Raw genomic sequence first — 17,032 nt, forward strand, 5'->3', positions numbered from 1 at the left:
TATAAGTTATGAATGAAAAATGGCAGAAAAGAGGGCATATAGGAGAGGCCCAGCAAAGCCTTGGAGCACCAGAAAAGTGGTCATGCTGAAAGCTGACAGAAAAAAGTTGTGAGTCTTTGCATGGATGAGTATTAAATATTATTTTAAAATAAAATGCCTGCTTCAATAGTGATGCATCTCCAGAACTGAGCCCGTTCTCAGCTTTGTTGCAATCCAGAGAAAAGTATGTCTGCACTGCACTTTTCTTTTGTGATAATTATTTCAAAGGAAAAAAAAATCTGCTGCTGATTGTGATGGAAGCTATACAGATACAGTGCCCATACCTAGCAAATCTCTTTGTGAAGAAGAGAAAATTGTGGAAAGCAAAGAGGAGAGTGTTGATGAAGCTGAAGAAGATGAAAAACAAGGAGGGAACGAAGATACTGAAGTAGAGAATGCAGAGGAGGAAGGACTTAAAGATGCATTTGATGATAATTTTTTAATCAAAGCTTGCTCGGTTGTAGCTTTAACTAAATTAAAATCTCTTAACCTCTCAGTGATACAAGAAGAGGAGGGCATTTTACCTGGTGAAACTATGACCCCTATATCATCTACTCCGATAAACAGGAAAAGGTTTGTGCTTATAATACAGTAATAACAAATTGAACTGACTTTGCACTGACTTTTTGCAGTGTAGTATAGCTATTAAAAGGTGTAAATAAAACCATACGGTGAGCTAGTGTGAACACAGCTGTAGTTTGCAGCATTTTATTAAGTATCTATGCTTGTAGGTTTGCATTTTCCCGGGTGAATGGGCGGGTAGCTGGAAATGAAGGATAAATGCGTGGGTGACTTTTGCGGGCTAGGCAAAATGGCATAAAAGCGTTTAGCTTCTACAAAACTTGTAAAAAGGATAAAGAAATGAGGTTCTTCTACAGACTGAAAGCCACTACATTGGCTCTGTTCTTTCTACACACGATAATAGTCTTCTCTTGTACGTACGTGTTCTGCTCTTCGTACAACTGCGGTGGTCGTCACGGGGGATGTGAAAACCGCCTGAATCGAGAGCTAATGCTCCAAGACCCTCACAAGAAGGCGCAAGGAAGCCTGGAAAATAAAGAAATTTACAAATCAAAAGAGAAAGAGACTCTGCCTAAGCACAGACATGTTAAAGGAAACCTCAGAAAACCAGCTAATAATGCTTTTATGTAAGATTAGATCTACTATTGTAGTAAATGCCATCATCACTGATGCAATGCATGAAATAATGCTTTATTTGTTATTATTTTTATTTTACAGTTTTGCTGGTGGTGCTGGTTGTCCCATTATCCAGAGTCCATTGATAGTAAGTATAACGATTATCTGCTTTCAACGCCCACTCGCTTGATTTAAGTCGATTAACGTATTATCGTTTAGTCTAGTCTATAGCAATTGCATTGTTAGCTGTTGCATTGTTAAGATAAATGCATTATCTCTCACGCATAATTATGTGTCTTCGTCCTTCCTGTTATGCTACACTTTCCTCTTTGTCCCATGAACTTCTTTATCTTTTGTCTCTTTGACATCTCTCTCTCTCTTTCTCTCTCCCCCTCTCTCTCTTCCTCTCTCTCTCTCTCCCTCTCTCTCTCTCTCCCTCTCTCTCTCTCTCTCTCTTCCTTTCCTCTCTCTTGCTCCTCTTTCTCTTCTCCTTTCTTTTCATACCTTAGGATTATCTCTCGCCAGACGTCCGTGCCTCACTGACTGTAAGAGAAAAGATACTGGCTCTCTCAAATCAGAATGACATCATCCCAATAGAGGACTTCTTCACTCCAGTGTAAGTATAATAGTGTGCTACTGCTATGCATTATAATCACGTGATACTTTTAGGATGAAGCGTACATTACAAAAATTAGGTGAAGGCGTTTTCGGAGAAGTATTTAGTTGCTACACACCCGAAGGTGATGGGCTGGCAGTGAAGGTAATGCAAGGGTGTGGGATGGTATTTGGACAATGTTTACTCGTTCACACAAACTTCGTTTCTTTTCCCTTCTCTTTATAATTGATGTACACACACAAATTCTCATATGACAACACACACGATTAAAGATTATGCCCATTGAAGGCAAAGAATTGATTAACGATGAAAAACAGAAGACCTTTGAGGAGATACTGCCAGAGATGGTCATATCAAAGTAATGAATAATTAATTTGGTTTTATGTATGCAAACAACACCCATTGTAGAGAACTTAGTCATCTGGGCCAGTCAGAAGTAAGCACAAATATTTATAAATTATTATTTAAATTTTGCTAGGATGCAAGATATTATACAAAAAATTTTGTTCAACTTTACAAGTGAGTACAATTTAATGATCATGATGATGCATATTGGTGTCCTTATGCTATGTGGAAAGTTTGAGATGTTTTTGACAAATAATTTTCAAGTTATGAGCATTTAAAAAATTCCCAAGCTATAGCATAGCCCTTGATTTTTTCCAAAAAATAGCACCAAAACACTCCAAATTTTTATTACATTTTCTGATAGATATTGATGTCCTTATGCTATGTAGAAGGTTTGAGGTGATTCCAATAAAAAATTTTCAAGTTATAGTTATTTAAAAAAAACAGGTCATATTTTGAAATTACCCAAGGCATAACCCATGGTTTTTTTCCAAAAAATGGCTCTAAAATCATCGCAAATTTTTGTTATATTTTTTGATACATATTGATGCCCTTATGCTACGTAAAAGTTTAAGGCAATTTCGATAAAAAATTTTCAAGTTCTGGTCAATTTTTAAAACGAACAATTTTTTGAAAAATACCCAAGGCTATAAAAAAAACCATGGGCTATAGCCCATGGTTTTTTTCAAAAAATGGCTCTGAAATCACCCCAATATTTTATTAAATTTTCTAATACATATTAATGTCCTTATGCTATGTAGAAAGTTTGAATCAATTTCAATAAGAAATTTTCGAGTTATGGTCATTTCAAAAACGGCTGTTTTTTGAAAAATACCCAAGGCTATAGCCCATGGTTTTTTCCAAAAAATGGCTCTGAAATCACCCCAAAATTTTATTACATTTTTTGATACATATTGATGTCCTTATGCTGTGTAGCAAGTTTGAGGTGATTCCGACTTCAATTTCTCAAGTTACGACCATTTTAAGAAAACGCCCAAATTCTGAAAAATACCCAAGGCTATAGCCCATGGTTTTTTCTAAAAAATGGCTCTGAAATCACCCCAAATTTTATTACATTTTTTTGATACATATTGATGTCCTTATGCTGTGTAGCAAGTTTGAGGTGATTCCAACTTCAATTTCTCAAGTTACGACCATTTTAAGAAAACGTCCAAATTCTGAAAAATACCCAAGGCTATAGCCCATGGTTTTTTTCAAAAAATGGCTCCAAAATCACCACAAATTTTTATTACATTTTCTGATACATATTGATATCCTTATGCTATGTAGAAAGTTTGAGTCAATTCCGATAAAAAATTTTCGAGTTATGATCATTTTAAAAAACGGGCCATTTTTTGAAAAATACCCAAGGCTATAGCCTATGATTTTTTCCAAAAAATGGCTCTGAAATCACCCCAAATTTTTATTACATTTTCTGATACATATTGATGTCCTTATGCTCTGTAGAAAGTTTGAGTCAATTCCGATAAGAAATTTTTGAGTTATGGTCATTTTAAAAAACGAGCTGTTTTTTAAAAATACCCAAGGCTATAGCCCATGGGTTTTTCCAAAAAATGTCTCCGAAATCACCCCAAATTTTTATTACATTTTCTGATACATATTGATGTCTTTATACTGTGTAGAAAGTTTGAGGCAATTCTGGTAAGAAATTTTCGAGTTATGGTCATTTTTAAAAACGGTCTATTTTTTGAAAAATACCCAAGGCTATAGCCCATGGTTTTTTCAAAAAATGGCTCCAAAATCATCTCAAATTTTTATTACATTTTCTAATACATATTGACGTCCTTATGCTATGTGAAAAGTTTGAGCTGTTTCCGACAAATAATTTCCGAGTATGAGCATTTTTTTAATTTTTGAAAAAAAAAGCAAAAGCCCAATAAATAAGCCAATAAATAAATAAGCAAAAAAAAACTTAACACCAGGAGTCTATAGGCTCCTGTACTGACGATGCTTATTTTTAATTTTTAAAAATGGCTTCATAATGATGACCTTGAGCTGATTCTAGCTGAATCTAGCATTTTAAAACTAGTCCAATTAGGCTACAGTACTATCATCATCATTGTGTGTTTGTTATCCTCAGACTGGGTATTGGCAAAGGGAAGTATCCTGAGTTTCTCATTAATGCTTGGGACAATTGGGACGAGAAAGAAGAGAGCGATAATGACAGACCAGGTATATATACAAATTCTAACTGATATTATTAAAATAAAATAATAGTAATAATATAATAATAATATATTAATAGTAATATTGATACATGTTAAATTGATGCATATTTTTTCAGATGTATTTAGTCCCAAGCAGCTCTACGTTATGTTTGCTTTTGAAAACTCAGGCTGTGCCTTAGAAGCTTTTACGGTTAGCCAATAAATTTTACTATAATTTTTGTCTTAAGAATTGATGACACTCTTGAAAATAAATAATGATGATTATTTTTTATAATTAATAGTTTCATAGCAAAAGAGAAGCAATGAGTGTTCTAGCACAGATTGCAGCTACATTAGCTGTTGGGGAAGCAGTAAGAATTATAATTAATATTTATTATTATTATTATTAATTAAACCACAACAAGATCTATTGGTATGTAGACATCTACCGTAAATGTTCAAATAAAGGTCCAGGCATTAATTTTTTTGCAGGACAAAAAAATTGCAAAAATAAAATTAAAAAAAAGTTTAAACTGGAATTCAAACTCCTGGCTCAAGGATCATTGAACTTAGCCTGACAAGTTAGGCCATTTGGGACACTTTAAACCAGATGGTACCTATATTGAATAAAGTATGCGTGGAGATTATTCATATCAGGCATTTATTTAAGCTATGCCTTTATTTGAACATTTACAGTACCCTTGCTTATAGGCAGGGGCGTAGCTGGGAAGGAAATGATGAGAGGGTTCAGAGATAAATGGCGCGCGAAGCGCGCCGAAAATTTGGCCACACCCCTTTTTAGCGTTCGTATAGTGCACTAAAATAGCATTTTGCGTATTTTAAAGCAACAAAATCTTACATTTTCAACAATGATTACTATAAAATGAGTGTTTTGCTTCTGTCTACTTCTTATTTCTTGTACATTTACTGCTGTGCAATGTATTGTAAATGATTACAAGGTAGCTAATTTTTATTACTAGGTGGTAAGTAATAAAACAAACAATGAATATCATTATCTACAACAATTGATGGGGGGGCCCAGGCCCCTGTAGGCCCCCCCTCAGATACGCCCCTGTTTATAGGCTCACCCCTCTTTCTTCTAATGTACATATAGTTAATGTTTGATTAAAAAGGTATGATCACCACTAAATATGTCGCAAGACAACCAATACAATTCCATAAAAAAGAATTATATCCAATCATAACAAGCAATGTTTACACTCTAACCAAAACTACAAATCAGGACTCTTTGATATTAAATTTAAATTTTATAGAGGTGTACTAAAGTGTGTGATCACGTACATTAAGGAGTAACTATGTTGTGTGGGTGTGTGATATGACAGTCTGTGTGGGTGCAAACTTCAGGTGGTAGTGTGAATGTGAGAAATTACTTTGAAATATTAGGAATAATAGATTTTCCTTATAAAGGGTAGCATTTTTACCAGCAGCTGTTTAAACTAGCAAGAAATAACCATCAACTAATATTTTTAAAGCAATAATTAAGATATTTAACAGAAGAGAGTAAAAGCCACTTTTAAAATTTTTAGCATGTAACTATAAAATTAGTATCTAGGGAAAGAACATTTACAGGCACACAAAGAAGCTTACCATATCATACATTACTATGGTAACAGATCAGGTTAATGTCCATCCTTAAATATCCTTTCATGTTACATGATATACACTTCACTACAACCTTCATCAATCATAAATGATGATCTGCTATTACGTGTGTGTACAATTATAGTTTACATTGCATAATTTAATATCCTGTCCTAGTGTTGATATAATACTCAATTACGGAAGACTCAATCACTACCAACACTGTACACACACTACCTTAACACTACACAGCCCCAGACAGTCTGCTCTCCAATTGTTGTCTGTTTAATGGAGTGGGAGTAATAACAGTTTTTAATGACAGCTTATAAAGCTTGAGTAAACTCTACCTCACCCTTTTGCCTTTTTTGCTGATTTATCACGTACACATATCGAGCCTTTTGTTTCTACTTATTTTATCCACCATTCAACTAACTCTACCATTAATCTCTTTATAGTAATTTTATTTTCATTTTCTCTCTCTCTCTTTCTTTGAGGCTCTCAAGTTTGAACATCGTGACATGCATCGAGGGAACATCCTAGTGAGACGTACTAAAGAAGAGAAGATGGTTTTTGTCATTGATTCTCATAAATATGTACTTCCATCTGAAGGAGTACACGTAACAGTCATTGATTACACATTATCAAGACTATCACAAGGTAATAATAATAACTTAATTGTAGTGACAATACTAGTCATTTGCTCTATCAAATAACACTAATAAGATATCATTGTGAAGCTGCTGATTTTCAAGCCTTTTTTTGGTAAAAGCACCAAAAACAACAGTTTTTGGTCAAAATTTGCTTAAATCTATAGACAGTCATTTTTCATCACTAATAATTTGATTTAATAATGACTTAACCGAACTCTGTCCACTGACCACAACAACCTGTTGTAGTAGGATTGTGGTGACAAACACACACACACACTGTAGTATCTGCATATGGAGGAGGCAGGAAATATTTTGAAGAGCAATAATTAGTGGTTTAATAGTGAGACTGATACACAAGTTTGTGCTGGATTGATAAAGAAGTCCCTCATTGGATATTCCATCCTTAAATGGCTCACTAAGAGTTTGTTGTTCATTATTTATTGTAGATAAGGTTGCGGTTGAATCACCACAGCAACATAGTGTGTAGCATTAGAATTTACAAATCATCAATCAGTTATGCTTTCAATATAAAAGTCCCCATTGGAGTCAGAGTGACTGCAGTATCATTATTTCTATCAGCATTAATTTGTAGAATAAACACTAAACTTACTAGACATAAGAGTGAGCATCGCTATAGAAAGAAGTGAAGATTATATTTAACGTAACCTTTTAAACTTTTTACCATATAAAGTCCACATGCATGGGGTCATTGCAAACATACATGCATATATGTACATTGCTAGGATATGATCTTTTATGGTCATTTCAGGTAGCTGTACTTCATATAATGATCTCAATAACCTTCCATGGCTATTCAAAGGACACGGCGGGATACAGCACGACACTTACTTAAGAATGCGAAATGCAACCAAGTGAGTTCATACAATAAGATAAAGAGAAAAAAACTTATTTCTATTACTATTATTATTTTAGGAGTGATTGGTCAAAGTTTGCTCCCAGAACCAATGCCTGTTGGCTGTATTACATAGTCAATAAAATGGCCATTAAAAGTCGAGTGAAATATGTGACAAGGGCTCAGATACAGGCTGCCTTTGAGCCACTAGTGAATCAGTTTTTAAACTACGACTCTGCCAAGGACATATTTCTTGAATATTTCTCCAATCCTAGCCCTCTTAGCTTCGAATCCAAAAAATTAAAAAGAAACTAACATCAAAAATTCATAATCGCAGTCTTCGACAATCCTAAACTTCTGATTATTATAGTGCTATGTATCATCATGATCATCATCATTATTATTAATATTATCACTATCTATTAATCATTAACCACTTGAACAAATTTTATAATAAATGCTGTGTTATTTAATTAATCATTATTATTATTTATTAATCAGTTATGGTTTCATTCTTTTTGGAGCAGCTCCGGCAGGGCTGGTGTCAACACTAGTCTCATCACTCTGATCCGACGCCTGCTACAAAATTATAATATATATATATATATACATAATGCATTAATAGATTCACAAATAAAAACACTAGTATTATTATTATTATTATTACAGTATTACTCTTCAATTTGCCCCTGAGGACTATAAATAAAATCCTCGCCCTCAAAGCACAATCAAAATAAAACCGCAGAAGTGTTAGACCAGTAGCCATACATGCACAATTTATAGCTAATATGATAACAGCCACTAATAGACAAAAACACAGCAAGTCTTCAGAATTACTCATACACGGTAAGTGAGTAGCTTGTTACCAAGAAAGACAAAGTCATATACACATACATGTACATGTCATATATACATGTACACGTACGTGTCATTCACTTACTCAGTCGTATAATATAATTATAGTACACCATTGGACCATACAACATACCAACAGATGCACATAGTACTGTGTCAAAAAGAGCCAGCAATCTTTTACTATCATTGTTAGTAATTAAGATGGATGATTGGTCAGCATTGAATAGGATCAACAAAAACAGGATAGCTCCCACCCACTCTCTCTCTCTCAATGTCATCACCAAAGAAACACTTCAATGATTTTATAATTTATGTGAAAGTTGTAACAAATTAATTATAATAATTGAATAGTAAAGAAACTCCCTCAAGAAGTACATGCCAAACGTACATGTACATTGCTATTTCGCTACAGAAAAATGAAAATACTACAAATAACTCAAAACATGTACATACACACACACACAAACACCAATCAATTTACAGTGACTTGCAACAATATTTCCAGTTATAAGCTATGTGCATGTGCATACATGTAATACATGTAGCTTAAAATTACTCATAGCAGGTAAAATAAATGTATATTATAATAGGTGTATGTATATTTTTAATTTTAATACATTATTAATGTACTTACTGATACTAATATTCCATTGTTGTGTAGTAAAGCTCTCATCAACAATACCTATACATTGTGTCAATAGCATTATATACATCATACATGTACAGGTAGTTCTATGTACTTATGTACCTTAGTTCTTAGTACGTATGCATCTCCTACTTCAATGGCTTTCTGAAACATGGCCTGCCTCTGATCAATATGACGCGAATGCATTACCTAATAGTATAATAATAGTATACTAATAGTATAATAATAGTATACTAATAGCATAATAATAGTATACTAATAGCATAATAATAGTATAATAATAAATATCAGATGTATGTACACATATCTCCATCTGCCATAGAAACCTACAATCAATCATGTTATGTCATATTATGTGTATTATTTTATGATTTGTCATGGCAACCAGTCAATTGTCTGCAGGTGGATATGGATGAGGGTTGGTTGGGTAGCAGCTAATTAATGAAATGCGAGGAGGATTAAGTAACCAGTTCAAAAATACTCTCAAGTATCAATAAATATATCACACATCTACCATATGAGAATGAGATCATAGGGTTATAGTACATCTTCTCATTCAAATGTACACGATAATTCTTGGAATTAAATTAAGATGCCATTGGGCCAGTGAATATCTTGGATTCTATTTCATTTCAAAAGAATCTACCCTACACTAAACACTAATAGGGTCTGTCCCACACTAGATTGTCCATTCCTCCTCACTCATTCTCTGCGTCAACGGTCTCAGGGCCACATTTTCTAGCAACTTTAAAAATTCATAAAAAATCCAGTTTCAATCAGAATCAGCTCAAACTTGATATACAACATCAGAACATGTATATGTATCAAAAAATTATTAAAATTGTGAAATCTCTCTTCACCATTTTTGACGAAATACCATGGATCAGGGTTTTCTACAAAGTTCTACTAAGCAAGCTAAACAGCATACTTCATGAGCTGAGGACTATACCAATCTTGTGGGAACTCCCTATGAATGTAAAGTAAACAATGGCCTATTGCACAGGTGTCAGTTTTAAGAGCCTCCATCCCTTTCTCTCTAGAGGAGACCACATTCATTAGCTGACAGGTGCTGTGTACATGCAACCATTTAAAAGCTACAAGCCACTAGTGCATACTGAGGTTGCTATCAAAGGACTGGGTGTGTGTGTCTGTGTGTACAGTGCATGTAGCCCCAAGATACCACCGCTATCAATAATACATCTACATGAATATATACAAAACACTTATGAATTATAAAATTTGATTGTCATATGCCACACACACATATATATATATATATCATATACATATATCATGATGTAGCCACACATCAAAGGATTAGCAGGACTTGTATATTCCAATCACGCACTGCAGTGCCCCATTCATGCACTGTGGCTTTGTGCGCTTGTGTAAACTGACCGCCCACAGTACATACTTGTTGAATGTGTGGCTCCACCCTAACATATATCATTTATAACACACCGTCTCGTGCTATAAATATTACATAAATACCTCTGTACAGTTTGTGACTATTATTCTATTTTTTGTATTCCTTACTTTAGCATGCGAGTCAATCCTTGCCGATATCATTCCGTTCAATATTAAAGATATCAGCTCGTTTTCCAAAGAGTTGACATCAGTATTGAAAGCATCAGCCATTTTATGTAAATCAACTGAGGAATAAGGACTGAAATACTAAAGAGAGAAAGAGATGATATTATACTACAAATCTACTATTAGTACATCTATATCAGTATCAAATACACATATACATGTACACTGATATGATACCACTATACTAGTACATGTATGATACACCAAATATACATACATGTATACACACTCATATTGTTACACTCAATGAATGTGTGATTGCCCCATACAGAATATGCTAGCCTATAGTACTACTCAGTGAAATATTATCATGATATCAATGACCAGTATACTATATGTGTGTGTGTGTGTGTCCGTTCACTATAACAATAGGTATCACATTACAGGACTACCACTACTGCTGCTACTACTATCAGCTAGTGCTTGTAGCTTGATTCTTCATCTGTGTACTGTATGTGTGTGTGTGTTCTCATCAAGTTGTAAGCAAAATAGTGCCAATAACAAATATACTCTTTTTTTCCACATAAATAAACACGCACATGGCAACTAATATATGCAGCATACGAACAAATAAAGATCATGATTCTACAATAATAAATAAGCCCCGTTTACACTACAAACCAGTTTGGATCAAAGTGATTCAGAAACCAGCTAATTATGTCCGCGGGTAACTGTGGTTGAATCGGTTTACAATGCTACATTGCATACATAATACAGCCGCTTCAGTACTTAAACCAGCAAACCACCTCCTGAGGTGGTTTAATGCCATACATGTACATGTACATTGGACTAACTTGAATGAGTGCTTTGTTTCTTATCTGTGCATACAAGTCGGATATATGATTTGCTAGATACTGATCGAGCATGAAACTGTTCCTGAGCGCCTCAAGAGTTGAGAGACAAGAGGTGTACTGCGACTGGTGGAACTGAGAAATGACATCTCTCAGTGAAGGCTCAAGCTCCAAGAAAAGCTTAAAAGAGCTTCAGAGAGAAAGACAGGGAGAGAGAGGGGGGAGAGAGAGAAAGAGAGAGAAAGAGAGGGGGGAGAGAGGGGAGAGAGAGGGAGAGAGAGAGAGGGAGAGAGAGAGGGGGGAGAGAGAGAGGGGGAGAGAGAGGGAGGGAAGAGACAAATGAGGCATAGAGTGTGATGATTAGGATGACTAGACTATGTACCTGCTGCTAATGACCTTTGTATAGAGCTCTTGTCTGTCAAATGAGGCCAGTGCACACAATCCTCCATAGACAGCTATGGTATATGGTGACAATAGCTAATGGAGATATAAAGAGGAATAAAGGAGAAGTGTCTATTGGCATGAATGAACTGTAATGATGATAATACTGACTTGAGCCTGTGTTTAATTGAGTGTACTTATATTAGCAAATTTAGCAAGGGATTTTTTAAATGATGAATTAAAGTGACACACACATGTACATGTAGATTGAAAATAGACTAAAATTGATACAAAAATGCTAAAAGCAAACATAGTCTGTAGGCTGTTGTGCCAAGAAGATGCAGTATTACAACATGCAGACTATCATAATGATATTAGAGAGAGAGGCAGAGTAAACACAGACACAATTGACATTTACCACAAAATGATTAATGTCTTAAGAAATAAAAAAGGAGACAGAGAGAGGGACATAATAGACATCAATAGACTGATATAACAAGATTAAACCAATTCAAAGAATGGGAAAAGGTAGATTAAAGTACACAACAGTGACAATTCATATACATACATGTATACAGGCCAAAATACACATGACTCATCTAGTACAATAGACATTATACAGTACATTTATGATTATATCAGTGAGTTAGAGAGGAAGTAAGGTAGAGAATGAGAGAGTGCAATGGGATTAGCTGATACATGCATGAAGAAGAGGTCAGAGTGTGTATGTAAATACATAATGAACGAAGCATAGACTAATGGAGGAAAGAGCTGTTGGGAGTACATTGAAAGGAAGGAACTGATACACGAGTATTATTAAATTAGGACAGAGAGAGAAAGAGGAAGATAGTAGAGAGAGAGAGAGAGAGGGGAGAGAGAGAGAGAGAGGGAGGGAGAGAGAAGAGAGGAGAAGGAGAAGGAGGAGTGAGATCGAAGGTGTAAGAACTAGCAACCTGGGAAGGGGAAAGAAGTGACAATGAGAGGAAAGAGGGAGAGGAGGTGTTAAAATGGAGAGGAGAAGCACAATTTACATAACAATTATATTAGCAGGAAAAAACATTACATCAAAGAGAATTAAAATAGGACAGTTAGGACAGCACTCGAGACAATCAAAACACATTAACCATAAAACAAACTTACATCTGGACAATTGCAATGATCGAACGAAGCCTGTAGAAAATAACGGGCAGCATTCTTGTACTTTCGGCCTTCCATTTCAGCTAGACCAGCTGCACATTTGAGCCTTGAAAGCATAGACAAGTTAGTCTGATTCTTGTGAGCCTGTGAAGTATGTAAAGGATGATGATCATAATAGTAATGCAAATATGAAAGCTTAAAGCATACAGTAATCTTAAAGTATCTATAGCAAGTGAAAGTCTCATACGTTATATGAAGTTTTCATTTTCGTACTGTACAATAGCAAATATTCAATAAACGCCACATTCATCGTGACTAATGATGCAGGTTTTAGCGCATGCACATCAACTATATAAGTACTACAATTTGAAGTACATTCCAAGAACATCAAAAACATGTACATGTAATCATCAAAATCATAATAAAAATAAGATAATATATTTGCGTCCTTACTTCAGCGACTTCTTGCGTTGCTTCAGCTTTGCTATAATAACTGAGGACCTGCTGCCAATGGCCTAGCAACACACTGACCTATTGAACAAGAATCGCATTACATAGATATGTCATATTATATGAAAAAATTCAAAGTATTTGTAAATTGGGATATCTCATCAAGTGCTTCTAGGAATTCTGATATATACTTTAGTATTTAATGTGTAAAGTATGGCTACATAATAAGGAGTGGGCGTGAGAGCGTAGGCCAAGCGAATACAAACTTTGTTAATTTAGGAATTCATTATATCATTGGTATGGTATGGAGGGGATGATTTTGATGAATTGGTACATAATCGTTGACCAAAATAAAACCTATAGCTGGCGTTTAGAGCCATTTAATGACACATGGCTGCAAATTTGCCAAATTACAGCCTCCACTTATGAAATTATAAAAATGCATGCGTCTGCATTGTAAAATTGATTAATAGTCACCAATCAACACAATATTGATAGAACGAATGGATGGACAATGAGAACAATGGAAATAATATAATACAATAAGTAATACAAAATACAGTATCATAATGTACTGATAATTCCAGGCATTACTATAGTACTTATACTAGTACATCAATATGCATGTACTATAAATGAGAGCATACATGCATATACATGTACATGTATAAATGGTATATACTATAATAGTACCTTTATAATGTTAAGGCAAAGAGAGACTATGTGTCTTGAGCTGGTGCAATGATCACGAGCTCTGGTGTACATCTTGAGAGCAGAGCTATAAGTCAGAGAGACAGCAAAAAGATATGACATTATAGCCAGAATAAGAGAATCACTATTACATATACATGTAACTTATACATGCAGCATTCATATCTCTTCAAAGACATTTGAACTGCTATAAAGATTAAAGATACAGCAGTCTTTGAAACTAAATTTCCTTTTCTTGCTAGAGAACTATATGAATTACTATTTTAATCCAAGGATGCACTCTTTTTAATAATGATATTCACAATAGTGATAACATGATAGGGACACAATGATACTATGTGGTATCTCCCTTACTCCCTAAGGTCTGATTACAAATGGTAAACAAACTAAAGGCAGTGGTGCTATAACCCCCCTACAATATAATGACAGACCACCACTGCTAACAGTATAATGAAATAATAACTCCAATAATGGGCTGTATAATAAAACAATGAGTATTTTATAAATAAAATACTTTTAAAGGGAGTGGTACCTGCTGATAAAACAAAGTCAAAACAATCGAATAAAAACAATGATGATAACAGGCCATTAGGATGATCATTTAAGTGATTTATTAGTATGTATTATGCATGTGTATATACCTTAAATCCCCACAGTCCATGTAGTGATCTCCTAGTGCATCAAACCCTCTCCTAATGACCAATTGACACACACATAATGTACATGCACATACAAGTATGCATGTACATGTACGTGTACAATACATGTACATGTATACAGTAGGTGGTTATGACTGCTGAGGTTAATGTTTAGTGTTTACCTGATGCTCTCTTTGATCGAGTTGCTCCGATAATTCTTTAGATCAGAATCAAGTCTCTCCAGCTGTAATTGAAGATCGAAGGACATGACTTCAATTAATACTAAAGTCACAAGATCATTCCTTTCTTACGGTTATGGCCGACTTCCTATTAACTTGAGTAACAAACAAGGCAGATTCGTCATTCTCAGCATATTTTGAATCATTAGTACTAATAGGGGAAAAGGATCGACAATAATTACAGAGAGAATTAAGTTTTGTATGAATTTTTAAAGTTGGTCAAAAACCGGGCCAAAGACCATGGGCTATAGTACAGGGAACTTGGGCAAATTTCGCCAAAAATGAAAAGTAGAGAATTCTTAATTTTAATAATTTTTCTGATACATATACATGCACTTATGTTGTGTAGAAAGTTTGAGTTCATTCCGATTAGAATTGGATTTTTTTACGAATTTTTCAAGTTGCTAAAAATCAGGCCAAAGACCATGCATGCATGGAGTGCAGTAGAGAAGAATGAAAGAAAAGGAGAGAGAGGGAACAAATGCAATAGGATCTATATGTAAATGTTTTCCTCATGCTAAATTGACATATCATTAAAAGACAAAGGCTACAATGAAAGACTATCAATACTTTTATCTTTAAAATACACGAAAAGTTTGAATCAACAAACGGCCGGGATAGACTTTGTATAACTCAAGTTTGCAAACAGAGAGGCAGAGAAGCTAAACAGAGACATATTTGAGGTTTACTTTAATACCTAAAGCATGACATAAGCTAATACACAACTCTATATACCCTGCAGGTACACACGCATGTACATTTATCAGCATAATAAAAGCACCTTAATACATAATGAGACTGAATGGCTACATATCATATAAGAGGACAAATATTATATTAGAGTGTTATTATATTAGATTAGTGTATAGCCGTACACTATAGTACGGTTTAGTACTATAACTTAATCAGAAATAGGATCACTGTAATTTGTGTGTCTCAATTCCTTTACTAATACAAACACAGACCACAAACATGGTACAGTAAACACGATTAACACACACACTATATGCACTGTAATTTAATACATCATATACTACATCTACATGTACATACACACAGCTACTATGTAGTCACTGTGGGTGGTCATTTTTTTAATTTTTAATTTTAAAAATTATTTTAAGAACATGACAATAAGTTGAACCTCTGCAAATAACTGTAGCAAGGTTTAACAATACAATAAAGTACTAAATTCATCCAGTGCATGCACATGTCTGTACAGCTGCTACTGGGTTATGAATTATGATGATTTATTCTATTTAATGCCCAGTACATGTCTCCTCTTCCTTTTTCTTACATACTGAGAATTACGCATACAAACATAATTAATTAACAGTGTAAATAATGATATAATTACTAATATATTACACATGTACATACACATTACAGTGCTAGATACAAATAAGAATAATAATTATAAAGAAGAATGATTTTCTACCATAATAGCAGAGGAGAATATATTTATAGTTTCTGAACTTTCTGATCTACAACCATCTAATACTTACCACTGGTATAATTTCTGTCTAATAGTGACAAACGTTGCCATATTGAATGTCTTTTCAACAGCTGCTAGTGCCAACCTGTGAAAATGAAGTTACCATAGTAATGTATTGGGTCCCTTGTATTTGGTCATATTTGTATTAGGATATATTTGCATTTGGTGATATATACCTGAGGGCATCTTCAGAGAGGCTGGGACAGTGTTTAGCTACAAACATTAACCTTTTTATTTTTGCTGGACCTTCGTAGCCACTGGCATAAGACTCGAGATCCTTTTAAAATATAAAAATAATAATTATATATAACGCGCGCATCACTATACGTGTACATAATCTCAATTGTGCTGTTTTCTTACAAAATTTGAAGGTGGATCGACAACAAAATTAGAGGGTGCATCCTGGGGCCCATCTGGATCATCCACTTGCATTGGCTCTACACTGTCCAACTATAAATGGGGAGGGGTGGGCATTAATTAGAATAACAACTACAGCTACATTATGGGGTGATGAATGATGGCGTGGGGCAGATAGGAGACGGAGCTAACCTGTTGTGGTCTTCTTGGAGGATTTGGTTGTCTAGATCCACGTTGAACTGGCATTTTTTATGCTTGTAAAAAAAATCTGGGCAAGTGGGCATGCACCAAATTAGGCCTAATCAATGAATATTCATGATCATGAATAATTA

The 17,032-nt window shown here is 34.5% G+C and overlaps 3 protein-coding genes across 3 annotated transcripts; 2 read left to right on the top strand and 1 right to left on the bottom strand.

Moving 5' to 3' along the window:
• The first annotated feature begins 7 nt into the window (after positions 1 to 7).
• Positions 8 to 890, top strand: LOC109589845 (uncharacterized). The gene is made up of 3 exons (XM_020005842.1): positions 8 to 108; positions 170 to 223; positions 268 to 890. Exons 1-3 carry the CDS (start codon positions 20 to 22, stop codon positions 632 to 634), a joined length of 510 nt encoding a protein of 169 aa, XP_019861401.1. The 5' UTR covers positions 8 to 19; the 3' UTR covers positions 635 to 890.
• On the top strand, positions 821 to 7,907 carry LOC105316436 (serine/threonine-protein kinase haspin-like). Its single transcript, XM_020005772.1, has 13 exons — positions 821 to 1,187; positions 1,279 to 1,324; positions 1,686 to 1,792; positions 1,846 to 1,936; positions 2,065 to 2,150; positions 2,201 to 2,228; positions 2,271 to 2,311; positions 4,239 to 4,330; positions 4,443 to 4,516; positions 4,608 to 4,676; positions 6,402 to 6,564; positions 7,327 to 7,429; positions 7,491 to 7,907. Exons 1-13 carry the CDS (start codon positions 901 to 903, stop codon positions 7,723 to 7,725), a joined length of 1,422 nt encoding a protein of 473 aa, XP_019861331.1. The 5' UTR covers positions 821 to 900; the 3' UTR covers positions 7,726 to 7,907.
• LOC100633459 (COP9 signalosome complex subunit 1-like) lies at positions 7,831 to 17,021 on the bottom strand. Its single transcript, XM_003383432.3, has 16 exons — positions 16,893 to 17,021; positions 16,704 to 16,793; positions 16,520 to 16,620; positions 16,354 to 16,428; positions 14,924 to 15,002; positions 14,795 to 14,856; positions 14,616 to 14,666; positions 13,957 to 14,041; positions 13,267 to 13,344; positions 12,817 to 12,957; positions 11,678 to 11,772; positions 11,299 to 11,485; positions 10,448 to 10,585; positions 9,014 to 9,100; positions 8,900 to 8,947; positions 7,831 to 7,989 (listed from the first exon to the last, which is right to left on the bottom strand). The coding sequence occupies exons 1-16, from the start codon at positions 16,944 to 16,946 to the stop codon at positions 7,912 to 7,914; spliced, it is 1,449 nt and encodes a 482-aa protein (XP_003383480.1). The 5' UTR covers positions 16,947 to 17,021; the 3' UTR covers positions 7,831 to 7,911.
• Between the last annotated feature and the right edge of the window lie 11 nt (positions 17,022 to 17,032).

The sequence above is a fragment of the Amphimedon queenslandica genome, unplaced genomic scaffold, assembly GCF_000090795.2.
Source record: "Amphimedon queenslandica unplaced genomic scaffold, v1.1 AMPQUscaffold_13511, whole genome shotgun sequence".
In the NCBI taxonomy this organism is placed as follows: Eukaryota; Metazoa; Porifera; class Demospongiae; order Haplosclerida; family Niphatidae; genus Amphimedon; species Amphimedon queenslandica.

Excerpts from the sequence above, each read along its gene's own strand:
- LOC105316436 (XM_020005772.1), top strand. The coding sequence starts at position 901 with ATGAGGTTCTTCTACAGACTGAAAGCCACTACATTGGCTCTGTTCTTT. Across the intron at positions 1,188-1,278 it reads CCAGCTAATAATGCTTTTAT|TTTTGCTGGTGGTGCTGGTT; the intron begins GTAAGATTAGAT and ends TTTATTTTACAG. Across the intron at positions 2,312-4,238 it reads AATTTTGTTCAACTTTACAA|ACTGGGTATTGGCAAAGGGA; the intron begins GTGAGTACAATT and ends TGTTATCCTCAG.
- LOC100633459 (XM_003383432.3), bottom strand. The coding sequence starts at position 16,946 with ATGCCAGTTCAACGTGGATCTAGACAACCAAATCCTCCAAGAAGACCA. Across the intron at positions 16,794-16,892 it reads CTCCAAGAAGACCACAACAG|TTGGACAGTGTAGAGCCAAT; the intron begins GTTAGCTCCGTC and ends CCCCATTTATAG. Across the intron at positions 15,003-16,353 it reads AGACAGAAATTATACCAGTG|TACTAATGATTCAAAATATG; the intron begins GTAAGTATTAGA and ends TTCCCCTATTAG.
- LOC109589845 (XM_020005842.1), top strand. The coding sequence starts at position 20 with ATGGCAGAAAAGAGGGCATATAGGAGAGGCCCAGCAAAGCCTTGGAGC. Across the intron at positions 109-169 it reads AAAGCTGACAGAAAAAAGTT|TGATGCATCTCCAGAACTGA; the intron begins GTGAGTCTTTGC and ends CTGCTTCAATAG. Across the intron at positions 224-267 it reads TTGTTGCAATCCAGAGAAAA|GAAAAAAAAATCTGCTGCTG; the intron begins GTATGTCTGCAC and ends ATTATTTCAAAG.